This window comes from Eurosta solidaginis, chromosome 2, assembly GCF_040869045.1.
Source record: "Eurosta solidaginis isolate ZX-2024a chromosome 2, ASM4086904v1, whole genome shotgun sequence".
In the NCBI taxonomy this organism is placed as follows: domain Eukaryota; kingdom Metazoa; phylum Arthropoda; class Insecta; order Diptera; family Tephritidae; genus Eurosta; species Eurosta solidaginis.
This window is the reverse complement of record NC_090320.1, coordinates 58,425,990-58,440,048: the sequence shown is the minus strand read 5'-3', so window position 1 is coordinate 58,440,048 and position 14,059 is coordinate 58,425,990. Positions and strand designations below refer to the sequence as shown.

Genomic DNA, 14,059 nt, shown 5'->3' with positions numbered 1-14,059 from the left:
AAAATATTTCTATTTACCTTCTCAATCGCTTTTGGCTCCACCACTGCATTTTCATTGTCATTTGTATCATCGTTCGGTTCCACCAAACGTCTGTATCCACTCACAAGCAGACCGAATTCGCGTTCCACCTCTTGTTCAAAGTTACCAATTATATCGACGGGTGTTATGCCACAGCCCGCACCATCATCTCTACCGATGTCATTCAAAAGTACTGGCGTTGTAGCCCTGCTATTAACTTCATTAACTGTAAGTGTATTTTGCTTCAATCCCCTTTCTTGTTGGCCCAGAATGGAATCCTTGCTGACAAACACATTTTCCTCATTCCCCGTTTCGACATGTTTCCGTAGAGGTTGTGGACTTACACCACGCAGTAAATCAGGACGATTTTCTTTTTTTGATTGTTGTGACGGACGTAAATTGCAATTCTTTAACAAAATATCGGGTGTTGTGCCATAAACCTGTGGGGTTTCACCATCAATTTGCGCTACCAGTCGACACTTTTGATCATAACGGAATGGAAAATTATCCGCTGAGTTAATGATATAGGCATCTGTATAATTATCTGGTACATTCAAGGTAAGTAGTTGGCGTAAGTTATCGTGCAACTCATTTGCTATGAGTGCTCCTAATTTGCTGTGCTTTTGCTGTTGATGTGATTGTAGTTGATATTGTTGTTGTTCTTGGTCTTCGCTAGTTTCGTTATTGCTGTTGACGGCGCTATTACTGTTAGCGTCCTTGTATGATTGTTGTAGTTGTTGGTTCTGTTGTGCATTGATTGACAATTCAGGGCTTGCACATCTCGACTCTCTCTTATGACTATCATTGCTGCTGCTATTGTTGTTGTAAATGTTCATTTTAACATTCAACTCACTCTGGAGCTCGTCATTGGACAAATCATCACAACTATCGCCACTTAATTCCATTTCACACTCGGACATATCACTGTCATAGGAATCGGATGGTGTACAACCAATGAAATGTTCAGAGAGCGTGTGCGCTAAATGTTGAAATCCGGGATAGTTTGGATTGACAATACCACGTGGAAAATACGAACGATGTGGCGCAGTTACGGAGATGCTTGATGATGTGGGCGACGTTAGATAATCATCTGAAATTATACAAGAAAAGAAAAATGTGTCATTGGCGTTCTGGTATGCCTATCGTAAGAGGCGACTAAAATACCGCACTCAAGGGGTTAGTGTAGTGCAGCTTTTTCAGGTTGCCAGCGCAATACATAGCTTCTCCAAACCCAATTGTCAACCTCACCTATCCGTGGCGAACCCTGTTTCAGTAACAGCCGAGGCTCTGGCGACCCCGAACTCCTCATGGATCTAGGGAGTGGGAAGGCGGGATGGCCTAGAAGGTCGCATGTGGTCATAACAAATCGTTCCCGGTGAATGTAGTCATATGCCCAGCCATCAGACTCAGGAGTCTAGATTCGGCAAGTGTATACCTTTCATCCACAATGATGTTTGACAAAAGCTTTGAGGTGAGGTTTCGCTCGAGAAAGAAACGGAAAGGCAATATACCATGTAAGGAGAGCATCATATCACTCTACACAGATTAATTCAAAATGGACTGCGGTGGCGGAGCAAGCGTCTATTGCGAACAGCGAAAAATGTCCACTCACCAGAGGTACTAGGAGTAGAGATGGTTTGTTTGTTTTTCCTTTTGGAAGTTTGGGACAATAGCCCACTTACAGCAGTAAAAAGAGGCTTGTCTAACAGATACAAGAAGCTGTGGTAGTGGCGTGCAGAATATTACTTTCCAGAGTAGAACAGGGAGTTTCCCAAGTAGGACCCGCATGCTGAAAAAATAGGAAACTCTTCCATAATGGGTTTAGGAGTTGCGGCCAAGAGGGTTGCAAAGACATTTATGCTATTTTGCTCTGCCCGACTTGAGGGTGGTATCGATATGCTCCACAAAAGGGCATTCTCGGGTATATTTTGAGTAGGTAATAAATAGACGTTGTTGATTCAATTGATTAATAAATAACTGGATCCAAGAGAAAGAGCTTTGTACGCTTGTTGAGTCCGGTTTCCCCGGCCGGAAAACTAGCATCCTACCAGCTATGCCCACAGTACCATAGATGGATTTATGCAACATGTATTCTTCAACGTCTTCTTTAACCCATAAGCTTTCCAGATCAGTATTGGAGTTCTATCACTTTTATAAAGACATTCGTCAAATCGATTTTCGTTAATGATCAGCTTTTGTCGCTAAATAATTGAAGAATATTTAAGGTTTTTTAACGTCATCCGACCTAGTTTACATATAACACGCCTCACGAGAGCATTAAGGTACGGGGGAGGACTGTCTCCCCGACAGCATGATTTACGGTAAGGGTACTCTACCATAGATGTCATAGCAGAAACGGCAAACCGATAGTCTCGGTGGTCGCGTTGGACGTCAAAAACGCCTTAAACTTAGCCATGTGGAAGAACATGCTTGATACAATAAAAAGCACTTTCAGGGTACTGCAATATTTGCTAGGAATATTAGGGGACAGGTGTCTAATATAAGAAACCACTCACGGTCAAAGAAAGGTAAAAATAACAGCCGGAGCAGTCGAGGGGTCAGTACTAGTTCCTGATCCCTCAAATGTTTCTTACGACAGTCAACTTTGATTGAACATGGCAGAAAGCACCTTCCCCGTCGCTTTTGCAGACGACGTGGCAGCTGTGATAACAACACAAGCTGCGAGCTGGCACAGCTAAAACTAAACCAGGTCATGCATAGTGTAAATAAGTAAATGGGTGATCACGGTCTCCAGCTAGCAACAGCAAAAACGGATATCGTCATCCCCACAAAGCGAATTTTAGTATATTAATGCCAAAAACACATGGGCGGTCCAAAAACATGTACAAGGAAGCTGCTTGCATAAGCCTCAGATTCTATACTCTTATACGTTGCAGAAATTTCGGCGGACGCAAAGAAATATCGAAAGAACCAAATCACCCTCAACTCTTACCACATGGTCTCGGTTGAAGCCATCTTAGTCGTTGCGGGAACCATACCGATATATCTTCTCGCTGAGAAAAGAAAATTAATAAACAACAGCGGATAGGAAGCGAGTAGAGCTGCTATTGTCGTACAGGCGCGAGAAGAATCGATTCGAGACAGAGCACCGTCGGGAACTAATTCCTGAACTAAACCCATGGTTGAGGCGACATTTACCTAATTACCTGACCCAGTTTCTAACCGTACACGGTTACTTCCGAAAATGAATAGAATGGGGAAGGTTGAAAACCCGAACTGAATGTACAGTGGAAAAATAGACGATGTACGCCACGCCTTCTTCGAATGTGAGCACTTTGCTGAACAGCGAAGGAAGGTAGAAGAGAACAGCGAACGAGGGTAGTATAGTGTCATCAATAACATGACCTGCCGAAGGGACAGATGGAATACGGTCAGCACATATGTGAGGCATATTCTTCTCAGCAAACGAGAAGATGGATGCCTAGCCCATTAGCGCGAGAGTAGCCATAATGGTGAGTAGCGCGCATCCGTACCCAAAGTAATGCGAAACGCGGTCGCAGATTTCATGGAAGTAGGGAGTCCTCACTCGGAGAGTCGAGCAGTGAGGCTTAAGTATCCTGTGCAGTGCGTAAAGCATTTCCTCCTTGCATGAAACTTACAAACCAAAAAATGCTCAACTCCTAATCGGTAATTAAATAATTAGATTTTCCATACACATTTTTCGCTTTAAAAATCGGTAATAATGAACAAATTTCATAGACGCCAATTTCTTCTTCCTGACCAAGAATCATCTTTATGGTGTAATCTCTAAATGGAAGTACGAAACCAGAAACTTTTCCAGCTAATCATCTAGTTCCTAGGAATTAGAGATATTGTGGCGAATTTTGACATCACTAGGCTGTTAGTAAATAATCACGCAAGAACAAAAACATGAAGCCGCCACTCTTATGTACATGTAACATTAAAGCAAGCTACAATCGTGTACATGAATACATCTATCATCATTTATACACATACATAGAAGGCGAAGAAGAGATAACTCACAAACACATGTAATCATCAGCCGAAGTAGTCACTCACACACGTCTAGATCTTTGGAGAAATATGCGAACCAGGCAACAGAGAGTATAAGAGCAGTGCAAGCTGAGTAATAACTAATCAGTTTGATTTAAACACGCTATCAGTTGCGAGGTGAAGTTTAATTGTGAAGTATAATTGTACTACTCCTAAAGTAGTCTAATAAAGACCATATTGCAATACAGAATATTGGAGAGATTTATTCAACAGTTTATTGATTCGAACGTTAGCAGAAGGCTGCAAATAAGCGGAATTTCCCAAAATTCGTCACAATATGTAAGCGCGTAGATTACTGAGGATTTATTGTGGTTTAGTGCATGTGTAAATGTGGTCTAGTTTAAGTTGACTAGAGTTAATCTTGCCACTTTGTTTGATAACATAAAATCTTGCTGCTCATCTCAGCTTAAACGGCCGAAGTGGCAGCGTTAAACTTTAGTTAACTTTTACTGCTATTAAAACGAAGATCGACAAGCTAATAGAAAACGCGAACAAAGAGGGACTTAAAATAAACGTAAAGAAAACTAACCAAATGTGGCTCCAAACATAAAACACGCATAATCTGACAGTTCTGCTCGACGATACAACCGAAAATGTTTCTCAGTTCTGTTATCTCGGAAGCATAATAGCTAGTGCTGGCGGAGCTGAAATTGATGTAAGCTCAGGAATAGCTAAGGCCTGGGTGGCGTTTCAAAAACTGAGAAAAGTGTGGCGATCTAGCACACTCAGCCACAGCACTAAACTTAAATATTCAACAGCAACGTGAAGTCGGTGCTATTATACGGCTCTGAAACGTGGAAAGTGACGGAACTCATCAGCAGTAAACTGCAGGTGTTCGTAAACAAATGCTTGCGCACAATATGCCGTATATTCTGGCCCAATATTATTTCAATTTAAGACTGACGAACACTGAGCTGATTAAAACCACCATAAAGAGAAGAAAATGGCGATGGATCGGCCATATACTAAGAAAATCATGTATAGAAAAAAAGGCGCTTGACTGGAACCCACAAGGAACACGGCGGAGGGAGCAACCCCGGACGACATGGATTAGAACTGCTCACGCCGAATGTCGGTCGGAAGGGTCGGGGAGAGAGGTAAAGAGACTAGCCCATAACAGAACTCGTTTTTGCCCTATGTTCCTAAAGGAGCGATATCTGTTTTCGTAATTTACTTAACAGAAATGTTAAAGATAGGTATCAAGGAAATAAAAAAAAAAACTGGACTTTAAACTCGCACCGAAAAATCGGACATTATCCATTTTTCTTCCATTTATGTAAATCCAATAAAATTGTCATCACTTTAGCGATGTCGAAACTGAGTTAGTGAATAGCACAATCGATTTTTTTATTTTTTATGATTATCACCTCACCTAATTCATCATTGTGTTGTTCTATGGCCGATTTGTTATCTGTGTCATTGCATAACTCCAGCATAGAGTGATCATTATAATCATGTTCTGGATCTCTTGTATATTCTGCTGTAGTGACTTTGTTCACGAATTGTTGCTGATGATTTGAATTAAGCTCATGACGAGTATCTCCTACAACTATTTTCGTATCATTATAAGCATATTGGTAATCAGCTGATCTTATGCCACTTGAAACGCATGGGCTATGAGTCTCGTATTGTTGGTGTTGTTCTTCAGTGTTGTAATCAGAGCCGTTATTACCAAATTTTGCTGAGCGCTGTAAATAAAGTTATTTATTATTTATGTAAAATTTATTAAACTTTTTTTTAGTGTTAAACTAACATTATTTTTTTCGTAATCATCCAAAGCTATTGCCGCTCTATTCACATATACCTCCTGAAATCCTTTATAGGCACTATTGCTATTGCTACCGTAATTCTCTAAATAGTTTCGAGTTTGTGAGTTGCTTTGATAATATTCTCCATATCCGTGAGCTTCGGATAATGTAGAATTATTATATTCATATGGTACAGCTATAGAGGAGCTTAAGGCTCTTTGGACAAACTCGTCCGCCGAAGTGGTATAAGCAGAGGAGTTGCTATATGGACCAGTTGGTAGAAAACTGAAACGACCGGTTGTTGTGGTTTGAAATTGGCGCGTTGTCCAATTATCATTTTTATTTAACTCATTCCCAATCGTGTACTCCCCTGCTCCTCCCGTGAACGTCGTTGATTGTGACTGTTCTGGTAAATTGTTGATGTGCGTAAAATGAGCAGCGTTTCCAGCTGTTAACGTGATGTCGGGAACTCGCATACCGCTTTAGATCTGTGAAATAAAAAATAATAATAATTCAATTGTAGAAAATCCTTTTAAGGGAAACTGCGGTAATGATTTTGTCACAACATGAACTGATCTGCCCACAAACTCGAACCTGCGCTAACGCTCAAATTCCATCGCCAAAAATAACTAAAATAGTATCAAGTGCGCAGAAAAGCATCAACTTTCAATACCATATGGTCACTAGGAAAACAGCCTTACTCCTATACTTTACATAAGACTTAGGTGGTTGTTCTTTATCGCGGCATGGTACTAAATGCACGCTTTTCTGCGCACTTTATAATGTTTCAGAGATTTTTGACGTAGGAGGTTTAGCGTAAGCGAGGTTAAAATCGGTGCCTTCCGGGATTTCACAAAGATCTGTAAATATCTCGATCCCTGCTCCATTTAGTATATTTTTTTTATCTGAAGTATTGCATTTTATTAGAACTGCCACCGGATGAAAGTACGCTACCTACAGGGCTATGTTTAAATCGAAAGTAACGAGAAGAGTTGATACGGAAAGGCATGAATGCGAGGAGCACGCAAATTCTAACAAAAAATTCGGCGACGGAAGGCATTAAGCCCGGGGCAAACTACTGTAAAAACAAAAACGGCGACCCGGTAAGCGATGGTTAGATTATTGAGAGAATACTTCTCTGTAAAAAAGCAATGAAACTCCCAGGGAAGATGTTGAATCCTAGCCGGCAATCGATTATGATGGAATAAATGTTACCCAACTGTGAGGAAATAAAGATAGCGATAATCACATTAAAAAAAACAAGGTCGCGGGCGTTATGGGTTGCCTGTGGAGCCATTCAAATACGGCGGCGAGGAGTAAAGCGTATGCATCAACTTCTATGCAAAATATGATCAAATGAGTGCATACCCGATTATTGGAATCTTAGTGTTCTTTGACCAGTCCACAAGAAGGAGGATCCTGCAAACTGTGCCAACTATCGTAGAATTAGCCTTCCAAGTATCTCATAGTGAATAGTATCAGTGCGGTTCGTAAATCTACCATCGACCAGATTTTCACTATGTGTCAAATCTTGGAAAAAAAAACCATGAAGAAATACACAATCGATAGCACGAAAAGGAGCTACCTATATACCGCTATGTCTGAATTCGGTTTCCTAGTAAAACTTATACTGGAACAATATTCTTTAAAAGCGTTAATTTACTGGCGATATAGATAACATCGGCAAGAACACTCGCGCTGTAAGTTCTGCTTACTCCAAGCTGGAAAAAGAAGCGGAAAATATGAGTTTTATGATGAATGAGGACAAAACGAAGTACCTGTTCTCAACAAGCAAAGAATCAGCGCGATTTGTGCCTTGGAAACCATGCCACTGCTGGCAGTCATAATTTCGAAATAGAAAAAGACATAGTTTATTTAGAAACCACCATTAACACAAACAAAGTCAGTTTTGAAATCTAGCGGTGAAGGGATGCCGAATGCTAATAAATACTGCTTTGGACTAGGTACGCAATAGAAAAGTAAAGTCCTCTCTTCGCAAACGAAAATCTCTCATCGTACCCGTCCTTATCAGAACATGCCTAAGGAAGTAAAGGAAGAGCGCGGCCCCACTCTTCTGGAAGAACCAGGTGGAAAACGATTTAAATTTCTTTAATGTTACCAATTAGCGACAATGAACACAGCGAAGAAAGATAGCCATAATCCCACCCCATCGGGTTAGTGGGCTATAATATACCCGCGGTAGGTATGCCTATCGTAACAGGCGACTAAAATACCAAACAGATTCAAAGGGTTGTGTAGCGCAATACATAGCTTCTCCAACCCAATTGTCAGCCTCACCAAGCCGTGGCAAATCCCCTGTAGGGGTGCGAAAAATCGTTACCGATATCTTCGGGCTTGGTACCGGAACGTACCGAATCTGCATCCGGCAAAGGACCATCAAGATCGATAACACTTCCCAAGGCCTTCGGGGAGTGTCCTTATCGCTACAACAACACCAACAGCAACAAACAACAACCGTAACCATTTAAACGTTTAAGGGGCAATTAAGTAAGTAAACCAAGTTGACACAACCATATCTATGTATATATACATATATGACGTATTGCCCAATTATGAATTAAGAAGTGCACTGTCATTAATATTCATATTTTATTATATACCTTTTCGTCTACTATTCGTATATATATACACCTACAAGATATATTTATTTACGTATGTAAATAATTTTGTGTCTATGTATGCGTGTATATACGGAATATATGTATATACTGAATAACTTTTTATAGCTTTTCGTTTATTTTTAGACACGAAGTCAGTGAGTAATTTGAAACCTTTAGCTTTTTAGTCCTGACTATACATACGCAAATAAATGCATATGTGCATACCATAGATGGGCAGTTTGCAATATAGACGGCGCATCTGCGCTGAATTTAAATGATTCAATTTCTTGAAATTATATCAAGAAGAATTTCCGAGCTCTAGGCCACACATATATATGAGTAATAAAAATGCAATGAATTATACCATATATGTTGTATTTATTTTGTCGATATTTCGATTTCATTTAGAAATCATCTTCAAGGCTAATTGAAATCGAAATATCGACAAAATAAATAAATACAACATATATGGTATAATTCATTGCATTTTTATTACTCATATGTATATATGTGTGGCCTAGAGCTCGGAAATTCTTCTTGATATAACTTTTGAAAGGCCGAAAATCAAAATAAAAACAACAACAATTTCTTGAAATTCTAAAATAGTGTAACTAATTTTTTGGAAATTCCTCATTATTTCGCACCTTCTCTTGTAGTTCGAATCTCTGAACTGTCAAATAAAAAACTCAAATATTCAGTATAGCAAATTTTCCTTATTGACAACACTACTTTGTTAGTAGTGCTTCACAACTAACCCACTCAGCATTTAGGTGATTAAATTTTGAATTTCCCTACATATAAATATGTCGGTACATTCAACTACTGCGTTAGAATCTACTTTGCATATTTGGTATTGCGTCATTGAATTAAATTTGCAACATAGCATGCGGTGAAAGGCACATGTCATCTTTCCTTTTTTACTGAGATATTATCTTGCTAGAAGCAAGGTAGAGCAATATTGCTCTATCGAATGTGGCCCTGAGTGATGTGCAAAAGAGAGTTTTATGATGAAAGCACTTGTTGAAATTGCAAAGAGTATATGATGAAAATATATGATTCAGATATGTGGAGTTAGTTGAAATACGTGATTGAGATTTTTGAAGAGTTAGTTTTTATATTGGCAGCAATATATAATACGCTTGATAAAACAAATATTAATCGTGACGCCTTCATAACATAATCGTGTCAGCGAAACGGAATCAAATGAAAACGTCGAGGTAACTCCGACATCAGAAGTAGGATGGACTTCGCCTAAAGAAAATGAAAGCGACCATTGGCGTGCACTATTGAAGACCCAACACCGTAACTTCCTTGTGCTGGTTAAGGCCTTGAAAATGCAGAAATCATCAACTCAAGAGGGCAAAATAATTGCACTACCAAAATTCATTCCTGAATGCCCTGGCGCTGATGCAATGTCCTGGTTTTCAACAGTGGACATGATTATGGAAGTGCATCGCAATGGTTATCGTTCACCGGCATATCGTGGGATCAATTCAATGAACATTTTTTGCAACGTTTTTTGGGTGTTAAAACACCAGCTGCTACTTTGATTAATATTATGAATGGTTATCCAAGAGATGGGGAATGTCTTTCACTGTATGGGAGTCGTTTGGTTATACCTTTGCTATCACGGTAGAAGTCAATTAGCACTGAAGAAATTGCGATATCTGTGGTTTTTGCGCACACTGCAAATTTAGACCAGCGTTTACATCGTCCAATATTTACAACGAACATCAAAAGCATAAATGAGCTACAGCTGGAATTGAAAGCCTTTTCATTCGGTAAGCGTAGGGTCCAGGAAGACAAGTTTATGGTGGTACTGAGAACAAGAAACTAAAGCTGCCTGCCTACGTCAGGTGTCTTTTTTGTGGAAAAATTGGCCATAAAATCGCTGACTGTCGTCTTAAAAACACCAAAGTGAAATCAATCAACAATCAGGTACAGCGCGTTTACAGGTAGGGATCTGAAATCATTAACTTGTTTTAAATGTGGTGAAGTTGGACACATTGCAACTACATGCCTCAAGAGGAGCAGTTCGTCTTGAGCTGAAAAAAAGAAAATATGTCAGAAAAACGGGTGAACGTGTATTCAGTGGTTGAACCAAATGGAGATCTTCTTCAATATGGTGATTCTGAGTCATATAAGTTTTGTTTTGATTCTGGAGCTGAATGTTCTCTTTTAAAGAAACCCATTTCGGCTAAATTTAATGGAAAGCGAATTAACAATGTTGTAGTATTAAAAGGTATCGGTAATAGTGCAGCATGTGGTACGTTACAAGTGTTATCTAAAGTTGTAATAGGTGGCCATATTTTACGAATTTTGTTTCATGTTATTTCGGATTTTTATTTAAGTCAGGGTTTCGGTGTTATAATGACGTCTGACAAATTTGATATTTTTATCAAGAAATCAAAATTTAAATGCGTGCTCAGTTACAGTGAATATTGAGGATTTTGTTAGTAATGATAAAGAATTAGATATGTGTTCTCTCCAGTTTTTTCGCCTCGCGAAACCTGGCATTGTCACCGACTAAATCTTCCGCGACCTTATTTACAACATAGACGCCCCAAATGTCGACCATATTGAACATCCGCGTCGATGGCACTACGCTACCGACTGTCCTACACCCCAAAATCTTGGGTGTGACGTTTGATCAGGATCTACATTTTGGTGCGCACGCAACCGCAATTGTTCCGAGAATTCAGAGCCGTAATAAAATCCTCAAATCGCTTGCTGGCAGTACCTGGGGAAAAGATAAAGAAACGCTCATGACCACATACAAAGCAATTAGCCAGCCGATTACGTGCTACGCGTCACCCATATGGTCGCCAAGCCTAAAAACTACCCACTGGAAGAAACTACAGGCCTGCCAAAATACTGCTCTCAGAATCACCACGGGCTGTCTTCTTACGTCCCCAGAACACCATCTGCATAATGAGTCGAGAATACTCCCCATCAGGGAGAGAAATGAGATGCTGACCAAACAGTTTCTGTTGAATACCCAGAAACCTGGGCATCCCAACAGACATCTGATTGACGAACCAGCACCGCCTAGGGGCCTAAGGAGTCATCTCCGTAAACATTTTGAGGAAATACGGCACCTGAGAACCCAGCCGTATGAAGCGAAAAAACACAAGCAGGTCCTTGGTGAACTCCATAGACAGGCGTCGGACCTTTATGTCGGGAATTGCCCGGTGAATCCAGTACTTGAAGAAAAATATCCAGAACTCGCGGAAGAGGAACGCATACTCCCCAGGGAACCGCGTGTCACTCTTGCTCAACTTCGTTCTGGATACTGTAACAGGTTAAACTCTTACCTATCCAGAATCAACCCCGACATACAAAATGTATGCCCCGCTTGCAATGTGTCCCCACATGACACCAACCATCTCTTTAATTGTAATGTGGAACCAACGCCTCTAACACCCCTTTCCTTATGGTCCACCCCTTTTGAAACGGCAAGTTTCCTTGGACTCCCGTTAGAGGATATTGACGACAATTTGTGATCGGTCGCGGCTATTAGGTGGGGCGAGCATTGCTACAACAACAACAACAACATTAGATATGTGTGATTAAAAACGGTTACTACAGTTGTTAAAAGAATATTCTAATTTGTAAGATTGATGGTATTCCACAACCGCGTGTCAACTCTGCTCGGCTAGATATACGTTTCATTGACCAAATAAAACGGTACAGAGGCGACCTTACAGAGTTAGTTCAGAGGAAAGAGAAGAGTTAGAGTTAAATATCATTCGTCCAAGCTCTTCCCCTTTTGCCAGCCCAATTCTTTTAGTCAAAAAGAAAAATGGCTCTGACCGTCTTTGCGTTGACTATAAATTCCAACACTATCTCTGACAAATACCCACTTCCTCTCATATCTGACCAGATATCTAGACTGCGTGGAGCAAAATACTTTTCTAGTCTTAATGTGGCAAGTGGATTTTATCAAATCCCCGTACATCCCGATTCTGTAGAACGTACAGCTTTCGTTACACCAGAGGGACAGTATGAATTTTTGGCTATGCCTCTCGGTCTCAAAAATGCTCCTTCAGTTTTTCAGCGGTCTGTTTTGTCAGCTTTGGGTGATATTGCTCATTCTTTTATAATAGTCTATAAGGATGATATTATGGTAGTTGCGACCACTAAGGAGAAAGCGTTTGAATGGCTAAAAACTGTTATAGACATTATTAATAAAACAGGGTAGATGTTTCGCTAGTAAAGATTTTCGTGATTTTTGTACCTCGCAAAAAATGGATTTACATTTAATAGCTACCGGTGCAAGTCGCGCTACTGTTCAAGTTGACCGTGTTATGAGCACCTTAAAGAATCTGCTAACTGCAGTTGAAATTGGTAATCGATCTTGGCAAGATGCACTATACGAAATACAATTGGCTTTAAATTCCACGGCCAATCGGGTAACTAAGACCAGTCCATTAGAACTACTTATAGGGAAATTGGCCCACTAGGCCTCATTCCAATTACTGATGAAGAAGATACTGTAGATATATCATTTGTAAGATCGCTTGCATCGGAAAATATGCAACGCAATGCTTGTTACGAAAAATGCAGATTTGATAAAGACAAAGCTAAAATTGTTAAACATAATGCAGGCGATTACGTTTTACTTAAAAATGAAGAAAGACATCAGACTAAGTTAGATCCTAAGTTCAGAGGTCCATTTTTAGTGACAGAGGTTTTAGACGGTGACAGGTATATGTTGAAATCATTAGCAAGTAAAAGAAAGTATAAGTACTCACATGAGTATTTGAGAAAACTGCCAGAAGGACAAGTTCCCACAGAGTTGGATATGATGCAGTTAGCGAAAAATAAGATGAGAACATTGAAGACGTTGAAAAAGACGTCGATCAGGCTTATAGCTGTAGACCGCACCACATTCATTTTATGCAAGCGCAAGTGCAAATATATTGTTTGACCATGGCGTGTGGGGTATTTAAAGATGTGGCGGGGGTCTGTGTGGTGGTCGTGTCGACCGTTTTATTGTTATATATGGTAACAAAAGCCTTATGGAAATATTGAGTAAATTGTGGGAGCTGTTGGCCTAAGCAATTGTTTTGTAATTTTAATCAATGATTTCGCCTATCAACATGTTACTAGAAATGGATCCCTGAACATAAAAAAAACCTGAACATAAAAAACAAAAAAAAATAATAAGTAATCTTGTTTTTCACTACAGACTCATTAGTCTATGTGAGGTGCTCATGGACCGGCTAGTTCAACATAATCTTGTTTTTGTTTATGTTAAATACACCCGAGGGCGTGTGATAGTCAGGAAGGCCGTGTCTGTACATTCAACTACTGTGTTAGAATCTACTTTGCATATTTGGTATTGCGTCATTGAATTAAATTTGCAACATAGTATGCGGTGAAAGGCACATGTGATCTTTCCTTTTTTACTGAGATATTATTTTGCTAGAAGCAAGGTAGAGCAATATTGCTCTATCGAATGTGGCCCTGAGTGATGTGTAAAAGAGAGTTTTATGATGAAAGCACTTGTTGAAATTGCAAAGAGTATATGATGAAAATATATGATTCAGATATGTGGAGTTAGTTGAAATACATGATTGAGATTTTTGAAGAGTTAGTTTTTATATTGGCAGCAATATATAATACGCTTCATAA

The 14,059-nt window shown here is 39.7% G+C and overlaps 1 protein-coding gene across 2 annotated transcripts in view; it reads right to left on the bottom strand.

Moving 5' to 3' along the window:
- Nucleotides 1-14,059, bottom strand: part of Schip1 (Schwannomin interacting protein 1) — a 75,379-nt gene that overhangs the window by 49,979 nt on the left and 11,341 nt on the right. For both annotated transcript variants that reach the window (XM_067765493.1, XM_067765492.1), the window contains exons 2-4: nt 5,807-6,289; nt 5,426-5,741; nt 18-1,108 (exon numbers count right to left, since the gene is read on the bottom strand). In XM_067765493.1, coding sequence (XP_067621594.1) covers nt 18-1,108; nt 5,426-5,741; nt 5,807-6,277 — 1,878 coding nt within the window. In that variant the 5' untranslated portion in view covers nt 6,278-6,289. The remainder of the gene's footprint in view (nt 1-17; nt 1,109-5,425; nt 5,742-5,806; nt 6,290-14,059) is intronic.